Here is an 18785-nt window from a genome sequence, read left to right as displayed (position 1 = left end):
TCTGACCTTTACTGTCATTCAAAGTGAACTTGATACATCCAGTGACTTGTTGCGTTCAAACAAAGAGACATCCATCTTCATAGGGCGAAGGCAAAGTGTATTCAACCAGAGGTGTGTTGAAAAGCTGAAGCATTATATAAGGCAGAGGGTGGACAATGGCAATTATCAGTATTTGTCAAGCTCCAACTCAACTTGTCTGTCACAGCTCTCATGGTTAGCTTCAACTTGTGTTTGCTTATTGTGTTGTCCATGTTTGGCATATGTCATCGTGATCCTCTGGACCGTTTCCTCTCAACGAACTGATTATTAATTTGGAAGAAAAAAACGTATTTTTGCATCTTTGTTAATTGTCTCATATTGGTTTTAAAAGTCAAAGTGCTAATGGCCAAACCTCCTGACAAAGCTAATTCCTAATCAGTCCTTGTAAGAGCATTTATCGTAATTATGTTACTTGCGAATTATCTTTTTCCATGATGCGTTTACATTACGTTGTCTACGCCCTGTGGAGTCATTCCCCAGAGGTGGAGCTACTCTGAAGACAAATAATTTGATTAGTTGAGTCCAATCTCGGTGGACCTTTAGATATTAGTTATTATTGAATAAAAGTGAGGGCTCACAGTACGGGACTCTGATTGGCTGACAGCAGGTCACCTAATTCAAATGAAGAGGAACCTCATATGCTGAAAACTAAATTTGGTTAGACGAATTATAGTAAGTTCTTTTGTGAGAGGCCTAGTCATCAACGAGTACAGACGTGATGCACCTCCATGGACTCATGATGGACAATATAAACTTAATCAGTATCATGTCTTTAATTGTACATGTAAATGTTTATGTTGAATTCCTATAGCAGGGTTCTGTTAATCTGTCAACACAATGCAAAGCTTATCCTTCTGTCTTATGAACATTACCCGTGTAATTATACTACTCATGATAGCAGCAAATCACTCTGCATTAGAGATTTATAGAGGAAACAATTTAATGGCTCAGGAGAGTAAAACACTGCGTCTGATGGTTTAATTGCAGTTTGATTTATTATGAAAACTTGGCTTGGGGCTGCAAAACTAATTTAGCTGCCAAAATGCCATCTTGTGGCACAGGGAATGTGTTCACTGCACAACAAATTTAAATGGTAGGCTGTCTGCCAGCCACACACTGGAGGATGCTCACACTGATATTAAAAGAGACGTATTAATTTTCAGTGCTGGTGCTCTCCTGGGCAACACTGGGTGATTTATGATTCTTTGATGTTTAGCATTATGATAAGCAATTTGCTTATCTAGTATGTTGACATCATACTACAGTGGCAACTCCCTATTTTGGACAGGTAGGGAAACTGGTAAGTGGGGGAATGAAAGGGGTTCATACAAAACCCCTCAGCACTCGAGGGCTGTTCATTTAAAACATGTTATTTAACTATTGTTTACGAAAATAGGCCTAATTATTAATTATCCCATAGCTAATTACAAATTAAGCATGGCAAAAAATGGAAGCTGGTCTATTCTTCTCAGAAGAGCAGTTGCTCTAATCATGCTCCCCATGTCTCATTAATTTAAATGGTGTATGATAACCAGGAATGTGCAAACCTCAGTAACTAATGAGTGTATGAGCATGGAGGGAAAAAGTGATGAGTCGTGCTGATAATTGGCCAGCTGTAAGACACGGAGATGGTGAGATTTATTATTACTGGTTTGGTATTTTTGGAAAAAATACTGTTCCTCAAAGATGCATTTTACACACATCTTACATTTTCTGAACAATTTTCTGCATCAAGTGGCATTTTTTCAATTCCCATCTGGATCACACGGATAATTAAATCCCTGAGGCGTAGCTAAGCAGCATGGAAAGTAATCTCTATAAACAGATATCTGCATATGAATGCAGAATCTGTAGGCAAGGGACAAGATGTTGGTATCAGAAGCGTTCTCGTTTCTGTTTGTAGTCCGAGCAATGCTGACCAATGAATGTGCACTTGATGTGCTAAAAACTGAGGCTAAAGCTGCATGTTAGCATCCCCACCGGCTGATGATTCGTGTAGAAGAAATGGAAATAAACAAACAGCTTTGTTTTTGTATTGCAGTGTAGAGCTAAGTAGTCCTAGTATTGCAAGTATGATAAGGAAAAATGAACGCTCAGACTTTTCAAACTATTTGTTTTCATCAAAATGTTCTGTGTCATTGCTCAATTCAAGTGTTTTTGATTAGCTTAAAAAGGGGTCCTAAAAGGTTTGTAACATGTTTGTTTTTGAACTTTGTGCTTTGTCTGCTGCATCTCACTGTTCAAAGCTACTCTTTGGCTCAAAAGCTAAATTCCCAGCTCACACCAAGTGAAATATTTGTTCCCGATTGGCTCAGACAGTGGCTGGGATAACATGTTTACTGTGTCTTATTGTTACTCTGCTCACTTTAGACTTCCCACATCCCTTCTTATAGGGTATTGGTTAAATGCTAAAATAAATATGAATGGAGCCTGATTGGCGAGCTGTAATCTGATCTGGAAAGGGGTTGAGATGATAAGATGTCTGATTTGATCTCAGTTATGTTTGGCAGTGGGCAGAGATTGAATATTTCCCCTGGCACTGTTGGGACTCCCAGGAGTCCCCATTCCACAGACATACATACATTTCCTTATGGTGAGAAATACGGTGCATGTCTATCCAGCAGTTCCAGAGAGGCTTGGTGATGGTGGTTTGGGATGCAGACGTGCCCCAGAGAGAGACTGGTGGTGAAAGGAACTCTGGGAAAGCTCTGAGACTGGAAACAGTGGACCTGACCTCCTGTTCAGGAAGTGGTTAGGGTGCTTTTGTAGCTAATTTGTTTGCCTGTTCCTAGCATCAGGGCTGTCACTTCTTGGTGCGTGTGAACAAACACTCCCACACTGCAATAATGCATGTACATTTACACAAAAAAAAAAAATGCTTGAGCTTGTATATCATTCAGACACAGACAAATACGTAAAAATGTGTTTCCATCTGCTTTATCTTGCAAGACATTACACATCTCGGAAGCTGATGCCCTCGGCAAACAACTGTCTCCTGTATAAAGGCTAAAGCTCTATAGATGTTTGAGACAAATGCTTGAGCGTTAACAAAACTGGCTCTGCAAAGCCACACAACTAAAATATTGTCCTAATTTCCTCAGTTTCCTTTCAACTTGCAGGAAACCACAAATCAATAATCACTGCACAAAGCAGTGCTATCTATAAGCCTCTTCTCAACATCATCTGCTACAAAAATAGTAATTTCAAAGTCATTTAAGCAGCAAGCAACAATCTCAAACAACCCGACATAAGTGGAAAAAAAATGTAAATTTTGTTTTGCAGTGTAAAAGAAAAGAGGGCATATATTGCATAGATTTAATGGTGGAAGGTTCCTGTTTCCATCATATGTCTTAGTCCATTGTGTGTAAATTGTAGGTTCTTGTCTGCCAAGACAACAGCATTTCTTCTGACAGAAATGCAATAAAGCTACAGAAGCACCGAGTCTGGTTAATGATTCACCTGTCTTCTATTCACATAATACACAAGAAAAAACTGCATCTCCTGCCAGCAGAGGAGCAAATTTACAACAAGTCTGATGACTAAATCAGATTGAATTCTATGTACAACAGAATGATATCGAGAGGTCTTGGTGCAGATCTTATGTCACTGATGAATTAATAGCGATGAAGTTATTCATGAAGTCACTGAGAAAGTTCGGTCCATATACAGTATAAATATGGACCAAGCATCAAATGTATGTATGCCACACTAAACAGGGCGTTTTCCATGAATAGATTCACTGTGTTTAACCTTCGTCCTTCAGTGAAATGCGGGTACTGTTTTTTGCTTCTGCTGTCTGATTTTTCAGTCAGACCCAGTCTAACCATTCCCTCTCCAGTCTTATCTGCACAGCTGGCCTGTGTGACATGAACTGACATGACATGAACACAATAGGCACAAAACCTGACTGCAGCTGCGCAGCACTGGGAGAGGTCTACTTGTCCGCCAGTAAAAGAGGTGTTTTTGTGGCCGAAGGGAACCAAAGAGCCGCGGGTGTCCGTCTGATGGCCGTGGGGAATCAATAGAGACTGTTCAATGAGTAACACAGCACCGCCTCAGAACAGGGCCATGGCCGCTGCTAATTGCTCTTGCTCTGTTTGCAATTAGTCCAACATTCTGCTGCTAATGTGATTAAGTCACTTTGAGAAAAAAAAGCGGCTTTTGGCAAACACCTCCCGCGGATGATGTGTTTGACGTAAATCTGAGAACTCGGCACTCCTCCATCCATCCACTCAGAGCGGCCCTGTGAAGTCTGGGTTGGAGAAATTGATTTTCTACTCACGGAAAATCAGCTTGCAGCTTGAGAATGTGAGAAACACAACAGTCCATCTCCAGAAAGTGATGGGGTGTTGATTTTGTTAGCATGGCAGATACCAGATATTATTTGGGTAACAGCCCCAGTTAACATGGCTGGTTTGGCAAGTTTTCCAACAGCCGTAAGTAGCACACTGTATGTGTTGGAGGCAACACTGCTCCTCCTCTACCCCAATTTTTACCCTAACACTGTACAAAATGTAAAAATGTAGGGTTTTTGTGAAAAATACACTTAATGTCATACCTCCTCTATTGTATTATGTCCTCGTAGCCACTAGTTATAATGGGAAGTAGGGGTTATTTCATTTTAAAATATATTTTCCTGTCAGTTGTCAGGTGATGACAAGCATGTTGTCACATGAGACCTGTCAGTATACTGACAGCGTGCTTGTCAAAGTGTCTCGCCTCAGCTCCCTTGCCGATACTGTACTGACACCTGCTACCTGAACAGACACCTTCTATCTAAACAGTAAACTCTATCAACAAACATGCAGAAATGTCAAGCCACATCCAAATCAGGGATTATTCAAGATGCTACCGAGCATATCAAACTGATATCTACATGGAAGAAGACGGAAGAGAAATGAGACATGGTGGCTAATGTTAGCTAATATCAACAAACTTAAAGCAAACCTAAAGCTGCTATAATCAATATGTTTATGTTCACAATAGATCAAATTACTTTGTGTAATGTGAAAGTGCTTGTAGTGACAAACCCACAAAGAATTATCACAGGGTTCTGCAGTTCTCATTAGCCCCCTTTCCAATCGCAGCAGGCATCTGTTTCCAGCTATAAAGCTCTGATGAATATAGACTTACATTCAACAGGTTGCCAGAAACATTACTACAAATGAATGCTCCGTGTCTGCTGGATGTGGAATTTGCAACTGTTTGGTAACACGTTCACCATAACAACTTAATAAGGTGATCATTTGTCAACGTTTCTCTTGTAACGCTTCCCTCTAGTGGCCAAAAAAAGAATGACTGCAGATTTAAGTCAGATATTGCTGTATAACAGACATTACTGTGTTTCTCATTATGCCTGTGCTACTGTTGCATGTTAATTGAGCTTAGAGCACTGGGTTTTTGTTTTTGTTTATTAAGCCTCACTGCTCCAGCAAACAATGTCCATCACCTGACACGCTTCAGTTTTGGTACCACTGCACCCTTTGTCATTTTTTTTTAAACCAGCACGGTTATCAGCTTTCCTCTCACTGCACACAGTGAATCGCCTGCCTTTGTGATCTGCTCAGCTCGGTGATACAGTGCACATTATTCCCTCTTCAAACCTTAAGTGAATCTGGGCCACAATGTCCATATTGACGCACATTAACAAAGGCTCCTCTCTTCCATGTGTACATTTCTTCCAGTGGCAGTGAAAAGCAGGAGATACAGTTACCTCTAATGAGGAAAGGACTTCACACCCCATTGGTTGTTCTGTCTACCTGGAATCTGTGCCACTGTAGCAGAAACGCCATGAAATAACCTCAGTGGGAAATTCAGCGCTGAACAAGAGAAGCAAATGTGCCTGGAGAAGAACGTGCGTGTCAGTCTGCCTTTTTCAACAGCATGACAAATTATCTGCTGCTGTTCTTCATTCAGGGAGTCATTGAAAGCTGCATGGCACGCTCTTCCTTTGCCTGAGAACACATTAAGTGTGTTAGGAAAGAAAGGGAATTGGATGTGTTTCAGAGAGGAACAAAATCAACAAAGGAGGGTTACAAGAGAAAAAAATAACTATATACGTGTCAGAATCAGAATCAGAAACTGTTTATTGCCAAGTAACATACATTACAAGGAATTTGCTGTGGTCTGAAGGTGCTATTGTTTTGATAACAAATAAGTAGAATATATGTGTATGTGTATGTGCAACATGAAAAGACCTGCCTGACTCTCTGTACATGTCGGATCGAGTCACTGGGCTCATGCTAATGAAAAGGTAAACTGATGTAGTGTTGTGAAGTAAAAGCAACGTTTTGCCGAGTGAAACGAGAGTAGGATGAAGCTTTCCACAGCTACTCCATATGTGTGAATGACAAATTGAAACATTTGAGCACCAGACTCTCAGTCTTCATCAAACACTGCCCTGAGCTCAAAGGCTGGACTTGAGTTCTTTAGGAGCCTAATGAAACGTGGCAGCGACACTCTGGCCGACATAATAGGTTTTCTTCCCCTTCCTTGTCGTGGCTAATTATGAGAGGAAAACAGGCCTGGCCAAGATGGATGTTTTTCTCAAAGGCAAAGCTGTTTCCCCCATTGTCTCTTTTCTACAAGCAGCAGCTCAGTCAGTTGACATGAGGACACAGATACACGCCTGGCCTCAAGTGGACCACTCAGGCCCATTGGGAGTCACTCAGGCACATGACAGCTCCCGCAGAGAAGTGGAATTTAAAGTGTGAACACTTGCTTGTCTGCGTGTGTTAGCAAACAATTCACAAAAGGCAAAGAATTAAGAAAAGAAAAAGGGTTCCTATATGGGTCTGCTAAAGTCTGGAAAATGTTTTTATTCATTTGAAAAGCACGAGCAAAGAGACGCACAGTACCAACCGTTGTCGTGTTTCTACATGGTTGTTGGGTCTACAGATGGCACAATGTCACATTTTTCTTTTGGGCAGAGCCAAACTAGCTGTTTCCCCCTGCTTCCACTCTTTATGCTCAGCTAAGCTAATCGCCTCCTGGCTCGAGCTCCACACCTCGTGCACAGACATGAGAGTGGTATCGATCTTTTCATTTCACTCTTGCAAGAAAGCAATTAAAGTGCATTTCCCAACTATTGCTTTAAGTTTCGTAACATTACTTTGACTTTGAATATAACGTATTTTCTCTGGAAAAGACATTAATAAATAGCTGCATGATTGCTTGTGCCTGTGAAGCCTTGTATTCCGTTGTTTCCTAATCCAGCAGGGAATACATTTACTCCCCCCTAGAGGAGTCTCAGTGGCATCATGCCAACCCATTAACCCAAGTAAACTGAGAAAACGCTGCAGTGTTCAGATAACCGGCTTCAGAACTGAGGCACGCACCTCCTGCAGTGACTTCCTGGGGGGTGAAGAGGTGCACGATGCTTGGTGTCTTAATTGGATATCACTGTATTGCTCAGTTGTGAAGTACCAGGGGATGGTAGTATCATAATAAGCAGCAGAGAAGGCATGGGGGTTAGTGTGGCCCTGCTAAGACAAATCAAATAGAAAAGTGGATCGTGGCTTCTAGATTAAACAGTCCAAGTGCTGCTGAGCAAGACAGCCAAGTATGAGCTTTGTCACATTTTGATTGGCAAATTCAGTTTTCAGTTTCCAGACTTCTCTCAAAACCTCCTGCATCACAGCCCTAGAGTCCACATTTCAAATCGGTCTTTACAGGTACTTTTACTCTAACAAATAGCACACAGGCTGTTTGGTTTGTAGCTCTGCGTGACACATAGGTAATGGCCTCCTACTTCGGTCTAAATAAAGGAGATCAACACTTCCGTGTGGCTGATTACTTGTTGATGGTAAACCATTAAGATAGTGAGTCACTGGCCTGCTGGGGATGTTGCTTTTTTAATTTGTGACGAAGGCTGATGCTGTAAAGAGCACGGTAACTCTGTTATAAGAGAAGCAGCTAATGAACTTCGAGAGCCGATGTTTCATCCAGAAGGCTGTTTGAACTCTTTTTTTTTTTTTATTAGCATTTAGATGACAAGTGTATCCACAGCTGATTAGCCATTGAAGTAGACATGTTGTCAGTGGATGTGCATATTAGCAGCCTGATGGTCATGCACCATTAAGAGTTTATTTTGTCGTGAAATCCACACTCAAGACACAATATGGTGTATAACAAAATCCTATAGAACTCTACATAAATATATTCTGGAAACGATGAAAACTAAACTGCAATGTTTTCCATGCGCTGTTTTCCTATTCTGAACATGTTATTATCGGTTGTTCTCTGCAGCTTTGGTGGTGAGATTTCTGACCAGACGCTTCATCTGGGAATATGACCCGACACTCGGTAAGACAACAAGATAACTGTTTCTATTACTACTGTAACTATACAGATGTCAGCTGATGATTTTATGGGAAGTCTTAATGCTGGAAATGTTTGTTGACTAGGCACAGTGATTTCATTAAGTCTCTGTTGGCCTGGAAAGAAATAGTTTCAAGCCTCAAATTGATGTTTTTACACAGCACAGATTAAACAAACAAGACATAACATGTTAATTAGCGTGCTGTAGAGGTGCTGTGATTTTCTTACCATTGTATAGAGCCAGGCAAGCTGTTTCCTCAGGCTTCTTGCCTTTATGCTAAGCTAAGCTAAGCACTGGCTGTAGCTTAATATTTAGTCTACAGGTATGAGAGCGGTATCAATCTTCTCATCTAACTCTTGCCAAGAGAACAAATAAGCTAATTTCATGATGCAACCAGGTTTAATGCAGAAGAGGTTTTTTTTTTGCCCTCATCAGTGCATAATATAGAGTTGACCTTTTTATACACTGATTAAGCCAATTCCCTACACTGTAATTACCGGGCACAAAACATCACATTTCCTGGCTGTACACGGCGGGTCAGAACCTCTGGATTGCTCACATGGCGCTCTCCTCAATACCATGTCTGCTTTTAGTGATATGTGGTGCAGCGGCTCAGCAGAGCGTAATTGGGAGCCCATTCTCTCTTTTTTTAAATCAATCACCTCTTCGCGTAACGTCATGATGATTGCAGTCTCATAGCCATTACGCCCTCTGCTTCACATCACAACATATGGCTGGGAAATTGTTGAGATACGTCTAGCTGCTGGGGCGACGACACAGGAACACTTATTTTCGATGTATTGAATGACTTGTTTTTGTTCGGCATAGATTACATTTTAGGGCGGAACACTTATTAATGTGTGGGATTCATTTTCTTTCATCAGAATATAGCACAATAATAATAATAGATGGCTTTTACCTAGATAGCTTTTTTGAAGCTTTTTTGTAGTGTATTGTCGCTTCAAGTAGTGTACATGGTTTAGCACATACACACAAAAAAAGCAGAGAGCAGAAAAGAGTGATAACTACCTCCTTGGTTACCACAAGAGTTGGCGTCACAACCAAGAAAGCACAGCTTGAGGTGCATAATGGGAATAACAGCGCCGTTGGAGGGTGTCTGTGACCAATCAGACTGCCCGGCTGAAATTACCCATGAAGTGGTCAACACATTATCAAAAGTCTATTATGAGCATATCACACAGGTGGGGGTGTGCATGTGCGAGTGCTGGTCCAGAACGTGAGCTGCACTTCATCTATCTCAATATGCCTTCCAGTGCCTACAGCTCACCATACATCTCCATTTATCGTCTACCTATTTATTTGGATCAGGGCCATAAACAGATGTTCTTTTCTACAGTGAAGAATCACTGTTGTTCCCAGGCCTGCTGGGAAATGTAGTCCTTTCAGTGCAGGGCCAGTCACTTATGTGCCATGGAGGGTTTTGTGTTGCTAGAATATTATTCCAACAACAGACCATGCCAGATTTAGCTGATTAGCACATACTCATGTGTACTTTGCACACCATTGCTCCAGCATGTCCTGGGTCTGCCCGAGCAGGTGTTTGCATACGCCTCTGAAGGTGAGCACATCAGCTGGCTCAAGTAAATGTGAAGTTCCTCCTTAAAACTGTTGCTGTGTCCTTGAAACAAAGCATCTACAGATTCCTGTCAAACACGCTGGATGAGAGCATCAGTAATGCATAAAGGCTGAAACGAGAAAGAAACTGGACATGCACATTTTAAATCTAACAGTAAAAGCAAGTCAGGTGTATTGATGTTGTTAGACTTCTACTACCTGACAGATCTGATACCATCTGACATTGTGTATTTCTATTATCATTTGTAGTTGGAGATGTGGGATCAGCTGTGTGTAAGTGAAACACAAATTCTGCAAAATGTAAGGGTTTCAAGAGCAAATGTATTTTCTTCTAATGCGTGTCTTGTGGCAACTTAAAAAACTACACTAATTTAAATCATATATTAAGCCTAAGTTATGATTTGGAGTGCTTCACTGACAGGTGTCTCAGAGACAAATACAGTGCATCCGGAAAGTATTCACAGCGCTTCACTTTTTCCACATTTTGTTATGTTGCAGCCTTATACCAAAATGGATTAAATTCATTTTTTTCCTCAAAATTCTACACACAACACCCCATAATGACAACGTGAAAAAAGTTTTTTTGAGATTTTTGCAAATTTATTAAAAATAAAAAACCTGAGAAATCACATGTACATAAGTATTCACAGCCTTTGCTCAATACTTTGTTGATGCACCTTTGGCAGCAATTACAGCCTCAAGTCTTTTTGAATATGATGCCACAAGCTTGGCACACCTATCTTTGGGCAGTTTCACCCATTCCTCTTTGCAGCACCTCTCAAGCTCCATCAGGTTGGATGGGAAGCGTCGGTGCACAGCCATTTTCAGATCTCTCCAGAGATGTTCAATCGGATTCAAGTCTGGGCTCTGGCTGGGCCACTCAAGGACATTCACAGAGTTGTCCTGAAGCCACTCCTTTGATATCTTGGCTGTGTGCTTAGGGTCGTTGTCCTGCTGAAAGATAAACCGTCGCCCCAGTCTGAGGTCAAGAGCGCTCTGGAGCAGGTTTTCATCCAGGATGTCTCTGTACTTTGCTGCATTCATCTTTCCCTCTATCCTGACTAGTCTCCCAGTTCCTGCCGCTGAAAAACATCCCCACAGCATGATGCTGCCACCACCATGCTTCACTGTAGGGATGGTATTGGCCTGGTGATGAGCGGTGCCTGGTTTCCTCCAAACGTGACGCCTGGCATTCACACCAAAGAGTTCAATCTTTGTCTCATCAGACCAGAGAATTTTGTTTCTCATGGTCTGAGAGTCCTTCAGGTGCCTTTTGGCAAACTCCAGGCGGGCTGCTATGTGCCTTTTACTAAGGAGTGGCTTCCGTCTGGCCACTCTACCATACAGGCCTGATTGGTGGATTGCTGCAGAGATGGTTGTCCTTCTGGAAGGTTCTCCTCTCTCCACAGAGGAACTCTGGAGCTCTGACAGAGTGACCATCGGGTTCTTGGTCACCTCCCTGACTAAGGCCCTTCTCCCCCGATTACTCAGTTTAGATGGCCGGCCAGCTCTAGGAAGAGTCCTGGTGGTTCCGAACTTCTTCCACTTACGGATGATGGAGGCCACTGTGCTCATTGGGACCTTCAAAGCAGCAGAAATTTTTCTGTAACCTTCCCCAGATTTGTGCCTCGAGACAATCCTGTCTCGGAGGTCTACAGACAATTCCTTTGACTTCATGCTTGGTTTGTGCTCTGACATGCACTGTCAACTGTGGGACCTTATATAGACAGGTGTGTGCCTTTCCAAATCATGTCCAATCAACTGAATTTACCACAGGTGGACTCCAATTAAGCTGCAGAAACATCTCAAGGATGATCAGTGGAAACAGGATGCACCTGAGCTCAATTTTGAGCTTCATGGCAAAGGCTGTGAATACTTATGTACATGTGATTTCTTAGTTTTTTATTTTTAATAAATTTGCAAAAATTTCGAAAAAACTTTTTTCACATTGTCATTATGGGGTGTTGTGTGTAGAATTTTGAGGAAAAAAATTAATTTAATCCATTTTGGAATAAGGGTGTAACATAACAAAATGTTGAAAAAGTGAAGCGCCGTGAATACTTTCCGGATGCACTGTATACATTTCCTCCAGTGACTGCAGAGATGGGAGCTAGTCCAAAGCATCAGACATTCTTTAAAAGACACCTGTGGGCGACTTCACTGACACTACGTCAGCAAAGAAGGAAGATAATTTGGGAAGCTGTGTGATTCAACTTGTTCGTTTTCTCATTTCCGGCCTTATTCAAACTCTAATCTATTAGACACAATAAATGATGCAAAAAGACATGAAAATGTGTATAAGTAATGATTAGTTTAGTGAGTGAGTTTAGTATTTACTAATTTCTGTCCCTGCACACCATCCAGTTACATAATCTAATTTCCTTTGGCACTCAGAAATCAACTCTGAGCTACTTTGTCTGTGGTTTGGCATCACAATAACAGTGCTCAATTTTGCAATACATATTGCAGGTGGACTTTCTGGTGTGAACATTTTGGAAATAAAGCACTGTAAAGTGTAATGTGTAAGAGGCAAACATGTTTTTTTCTGGTTATTGGAGCAGTTGAGGGAAGCATGCATTGACGAGCCACATCAACAGACTGGATTCTGGTTCCAGTTTTGACACCTAAAGTCTGGAGTGTCACTTTCTCTTTCTACCCTCTGCCAATACAGCCTTCAGGCAGTGAGGGGTTTTGAATTATGAGGGAAGAATTGCTTGCTGCCAGGAAAATTACTGCTTTCTTTTCTCTCCAAGACTTTTAGATGGGATGGTGGGGCTTCTTAAATCATCCCGGCTCTGCCCCCCTGTCAGTGCATTTAGCAACAAATACATGGAGGGGTGGACGTGGACAGATTGGGTGCTGTTTGCAGCTGACAGAGTGATGACTCCCGAAATAGGGGCTGTCCCACGGGTCACTGTGTGAGACTCTGGTTCTCCTCCTCACAGATGCTCCTCATGCCTCCAGCCAAAAAGCTATAAATTGCCACTCTTCTTCTGCCTCTGGCTCTCTGTGACATTTCATTCACGTCACAGGATGCAGTTTATCCCCCAGAGAGGTGAACACACCTGGGAGACAGCAGGGTGGACGTGCAGAGACTGGAGCAACAACGAGCTTCAAATCTGCTATTTTAAACTTTCTTTTCAATGAGAATCTGAACTTCTTTTTGACAGGTTTTTTAGTATCATTGTTTGTTTTTTTAACTTTAGCATGATTAATGTGGCGTACAGTGTTTTAGTACAAACTGATAAGTGACATGACAGGACACTCAGTGTTTGCTTGCCTGCAGATATTATTCCTGCTGCCTGCAGACTTTGGTGAGACTCCCTGCTGCTGTTTGTTTGACAGTTTGACTACTTTCAGTGTCTGGTAGTGTTTTGGATTTTGATTTGAATACTTTTACTGTCTCCAGGTAATTTCTTATTTATGCTACTTTCATGAAACAACCCAATGAACAAAGAACGTTGAACACAAAAAGTTAAAAGAGACAGGTGGAACAAGATGTAGTAAGAAAAAAAAGGAAGTCCTGTGATTTCTTTTTATATTGATTTCTTGATTCACTACGCTTTCTAATATTCTCCCTTCACAAAATAGCCATGCATCAAGGAATACCAGAGAAGACATGAGGGGAGAGGACATGACTCACAAGCTGAAAGCAATTGTAAGACTAGATTCATAAAGTCAAAAAGCTTTAAAAGAGCTGGCTTGAGCCCTCTGGTCGAGATGATGGCAAAATCCAGCAGAATCTCTCCCTTTACAAGGAGGGCTTCAGGGGCTTCAGTGCTCTCTGTGAGGTGTTTACACAGATGGGATTTTTACAAGGGGCCAATTCAAGAGATAACGCCTGTGCAGTCCAAGGTGGAATGAAAGGTCACAGTCAGAGTTCACACCTGTGTTCCTGTGCCAGGAATAAGAAGCTCTTATCCTTCATCTCAAACCAGCTATAGGTGAAGCCCAGGTCATTGCAGGGGTCAGACATCACACAGTAACCAGGAAGGCCCAACAACCTGCTGAAACAACCCGTTTGGCTCCAAAATGCCAAAAAATGATTTACTGGAAAAGGAACCAAGGAAAATGGAAACATAATGTCCTTTTTAAACAATGCAGTGTCTGTCTGAGCCAGGCAGAAGCCTGCGTGTTTCCTTGTTCTGCCTCTAATAGAAGCTCCCCGCCATGACAATGCTCAACCAGTGTCTCCAGAAAAACATGGACATGAGTGATGTCCACTTCACACATAAGTCACATTTTAAAGCCAAATGCATTTGGTCTGGCTATATCAAGCTAGGCAGCAGTACTTGCCAGTAGGCCAGTAGATACAAGCAGACAGTGCAAAGGGCCAAGTTTATATCATCGGTGACCTGGAAGGACTAGAATCATTCAAAAACATAGTAGGCGGAAATATATTCAACAGAGATGACTTATTGTTCACACATTTTAAAAGTCTTTATAGTGACGTGTAATATAGTAACTAAAAAAAGCATTACAATGTTAGGAATCAGGTGTCACCATTATCAAATGATGATTCACAATTCACACTTTTTAAAAACTGGATTAACTCTTTTCTTGTCTTTTGTGTCTTACAGAATCAACATATCGTCATCAAGCCAACATTGACGATGAGGTTGTAACCATGGAGATTCTGGACACTGCAGGTCAGGTGAGACAAATTATCCCTGTGTCCCTAAATCCAACTTTGTGTCCAATATTTACATTTGTCAAAAACAGAAATATAAAAGACCTGAGTTCTCCACCACCACCTTCGACTCATCCCGACTATACCGTACAGGAGAGGAAGGATTACCACAGTACCACACTTGATATGAGTACTATTGTTAGTGTGCTGTAAGTGTCCTAACAAAGTGAAGTACCTGCCAACATAAATTATTCTCTTACGCTTCCAGATGCTTGTAATGGCTGCAAGTTAAAATCAACCAAGGTACTGTTAAGGGGTACTTTCATTCGACTCCCTTAACACCGACTGTTGAATATTTGAAGTCTCAAGTCTAATTCTGGCTCAAGAAACCCCTGATGATATCATCATCATCATCATGTTTCTTACAGAAAGCTCCCTCTGCAGCCTCAAAAGACATTATACACAGGCTGAGTGGTACTTTTCATTGAGTAACTGACCTTTCTTCATCTTCATATTCACTCATATTTCCAACATAATTTACTGAAGATGTAGACTTTTTAAATTTCAATTTTTGTAAGACAAATGTATTGGTCTTTTTAATGTGGTTGAATATTGAGTTTTACAAGTGAAGTGATGAAGTGAATCAGGTGTGACAGGTGCGTCTGTGTCAAGGGATGTCAACTGAGTCAGCGTCGGTTGGGGCTGAAGACTACAAGTTCGAAAATGAAAACAACACAGTGGCTGCACACTGTTGCATTGTGGGTCATTTAAGTGCCAGGTTTTGAAAAGGAAGAAGACTGTGTGAAATAACTAAAGGCGATATGTCTGGCTGTGCTGCATCCTTTTTCTTTAAACTGTCCATCGTGAGTCTGACAATGTTATATAAATCGGTGAATGTTTTTATTATAAACAAAATAAAACTCATAAATAAAATAAAACTCTATATTACTGAAAAGGTGAAATGATGAATGAATGAGGAAGAAAGCACAATGGACATGAGGAAGATCTGCCATATACCGTCAAAACAATCCATTCTTTAAAACATTCACTTGAGTATTGAGCTTTTAACGTTTATTCTTCGTAAAAAAAAAAAGTGAGATGGCTCCACTTGTTTCTAATGCACAACTTGAAAGCTCAGGTGTCACCTTGCCCTCGCTATCCTTGGAGATATTTGACATGTATTTTGGAAAGACACTTGTTTGAAGAATGGCACTTAAAAGGTGGTAATTTCCTGGCGTCTGACAGAAGCATTGCAGGATCGTGGCCATGAGGGAGAGCTTGCGTAAGTCCTCTGGCTGAAGATAAATATGCTGCAGTGCTGCGTAGGTGTTCTGCTGGCAGCTGATTTCCCCTGCGACACTTCAGCCAAGTCATCTCTCTCTCATTACAATGTAGTCTATTTTCAACTGGCATCAGGATGAGGTCTGAATGTTTCCAGACATGGCTGCGTTGGATGTCAGGCCTCTCCTGCCTCTGACTGTATCAAAGCATTGTGCATGGTCTGTCATGATTTGTGGAGGTGGAGTCTTCATGGTAGCTCATAAATTCAGAGTTCAAAAGTCGGTCAGGTATACAGACATCAAACTTTCTCATCGGTCCTCAGGATGGATGTGGTATTTTCTAAACTTCCTCTATCAATGACTATGAGATCAGGATCTGTGTGCCTTCCCCTCCAGTCAGGTTACGATTTAAAGTCTGCCACACGACCAGTTAAGTCCTGTTATAACCAGACGAACTGCTTCAGCATGATCAAATTGGGAGCACATGCCTGAATGGTCACGTTCCTCAGACGGCTGCAGAATTAAATTTCTGTTTAAACAGGTGTGGGAGACAGCAGCGAGAAATAGTCAGGAATTGAACACAAATGCTTCTCCATAAAGAAACTAGATGTGTTACATACACGGCTGAAAACTGCCGAGACTGAATCGTTTTTTTTATGTTCAAACACAAAAAGTCACATGGAGATGAAGAAGTATGCCGGGACTGAAAATTCTGTCACACAATTTAGAAGGAATAGTTATATATTTTGGTAAATTCACTTTCTTGCCGAGAGTTAGATGAGAAGATCGATACCACACTCATAGGTAGGTAGATATGTAGCTACAGCTTGCAGCCGGCGAGCTTAGCGTAGCACAAAGACTGGAAACAGGTAGCCTAACTGCCCAAAGGTAACCAAATCCAGCACCTCAAAGCTGACTAATTGCCATGTTATACGTCTTCAAAATTGTTACAATTAAGTTTAATACCAGATTTTTTGTTTTCATCTCAGGAGGACATCCAGCAGAAGGAGGGTCACATGCGCTGGGGTGACGGATTTGTCATTGTGTACGACATCACAGACAGGGGAAGCTTTGAGGAGGTAGCGCCACTTCGGAGTCTCCTAGAGGAAGTGAAGAAGCCAAAAAACGTGCCTCTGGTCCTTGTGGGGAACAAGTCCGATCTGGACCATGTCAGGCAGGTGGGCACAGAGGAAGGTGAGCGGCTGGCAGCTGAAATGGCTTGCGCCTTCTACGAATGTTCAGCATGTGCCAACGAGGGTGGCGCCGTGGCCGAGGCTTTCCATGAGCTGTGCCGCGAGGTGAGGCGCCGCAAGGCCGTGCAGGGCAAGGCCAGACGCCGCAGCTCTACCACGCACGTCAAACAGGCCATCAACAAGATGCTGACCAAGATCAGCAGCTAGGAAAGAGCCAGACTACCGTCTGATGACACAAGAAATGTACATTTTCTCATGTAAATGTTTCAAGCAATCATTGGCTTAGAAATGGACGAAATGTGACTGAATTAATGTGGAATGTGTTCTTTACCATCTTTATCATTTTCCATAAAAAAAATAAAAAAAAGGTCCCAAGTGCAAAATCTCTTCCCTCTGCAAGAGGTAAATGATGATGTCACACTTATCTGGATCAAAATAATCCTGGATACTGGTGAGATATGAGACGATCCATGATAAATCATTGATATGGTGAGCTTCTCAACCTTTTTCTTTTATCCTCTCATCTAACTCTCTGCCAATGAATAAGCCAGGTGGCAGTCTGAAAATGATGCATGCAAGCCGTCCTATTTAGCATGCAAAGAATCCAAGCATTTATTGATGTCAAACGAGAAGATTCGTAGTTTCCTCTCTGTATCTTGTCTGTCGGGGGATATTGTGATGTGCTTCGGCCCGCGTGTGTTTAACTGTTCTGTCAGCGGTGGTCAAAGGAAATAAGATCAGAGAACTATTAGATAAAAGTAGATCCACTGTTCATCCTCCATGTCAACCCTAGAGAAGGACCCGGAGTCAATTCCTGTCCGTTTAACAAACCTTGTAATAAAGTCCACAATGTTCTGTTGCCATTAACTGTTCGGCAGTGGCTCCCTGTGTTCGTCCATGACGTGTTCTCAAGATCTTTTCCTGAAGGAACCAAAGCACAGGTTCAGAACTTGTCAAGGCTCATGAGAGAACATTTTTGCTGTTTTCTCTAAATCTGCAAGGGGAAGCAGTCGCCGTCCATCCCAACATGTCACATTCCAGGGATGTTCTTCATGGCTGTAACTTTAATACTGTAAACTACAGTATGTATGATATGGTATATTGCCTTAAGCACTGCTGTGTCTTAGGTGTGTACAGAACCCAAAGGCATCTACAGTAGAAGATACTGTAATTGTTGAAATGTAATATGTTTTTTTCTTTATGTGTGTGACCTGTACGATCAAAACAACCAGCTGTGCACTTGTAATTAAAAACTGAGTTATATCCCACCAGTTTGTCTCGTAACGAGTCCATATGTTTGGTTGCCATCAATGTAAGCAGGGTGCATGATGTTCCACAGATGCACTTATCGGTGCACTAAGTTTCAAAAAAACAACCATTGTGATTGATATGGACGCCTACAGCCAGACCATCAAATGTCACATTTACATAGTGACAGTATCCAGACGCGCAGAGACTGAGACTGTTTAGCATATAATTTATATCAAACTCCTTGAAATCATTTGCAAACTAGCTTTCTAAGGCATATGCCAATATTTTGTGGCAATGTTCATGTTTTAAATCTCAACCTTTTTTCCTTTTACATGTCAAATGATTCAACAAAACCTAAGTGCACAAACAATAAAAGAAGACAGTAAAATATCCTGTCAGGTTTTCCAGCCCGATTCAGCTGTAATCAGGGAGAAGGCAGACAACACAGGCTAAGAGCTGACATTAATGAAAAGGGT

General features: G+C 41.7%; 1 protein-coding gene across 1 annotated transcript in view; it reads left to right on the top strand.

The window, feature by feature from the left end:
* Nucleotides 1-18329, top strand: part of rerg (RAS-like, estrogen-regulated, growth inhibitor) — a 35045-nt gene extending 16716 nt beyond the window's left edge. The window contains exons 3-5 of the mRNA XM_070929003.1: nucleotides 8287-8343; nucleotides 14536-14609; nucleotides 16855-18329. Of these exons, the coding sequence (XP_070785104.1) occupies nucleotides 8287-8343; nucleotides 14536-14609; nucleotides 16855-17265 (542 nt within the window). The 3' untranslated portion in view covers nucleotides 17266-18329. The remainder of the gene's footprint in view (nucleotides 1-8286; nucleotides 8344-14535; nucleotides 14610-16854) is intronic.
* The last annotated feature ends 456 nt before the right edge of the window (nucleotides 18330-18785 follow it).

This window comes from Enoplosus armatus, chromosome 22, assembly GCF_043641665.1.
Source record: "Enoplosus armatus isolate fEnoArm2 chromosome 22, fEnoArm2.hap1, whole genome shotgun sequence".
NCBI classification, from domain to species: Eukaryota; Metazoa; Chordata; class Actinopteri; order Centrarchiformes; family Enoplosidae; genus Enoplosus; species Enoplosus armatus.
Note: the sequence above shows the minus strand (reverse complement) of the source record. Positions and strands in the feature narration are given on the sequence as shown.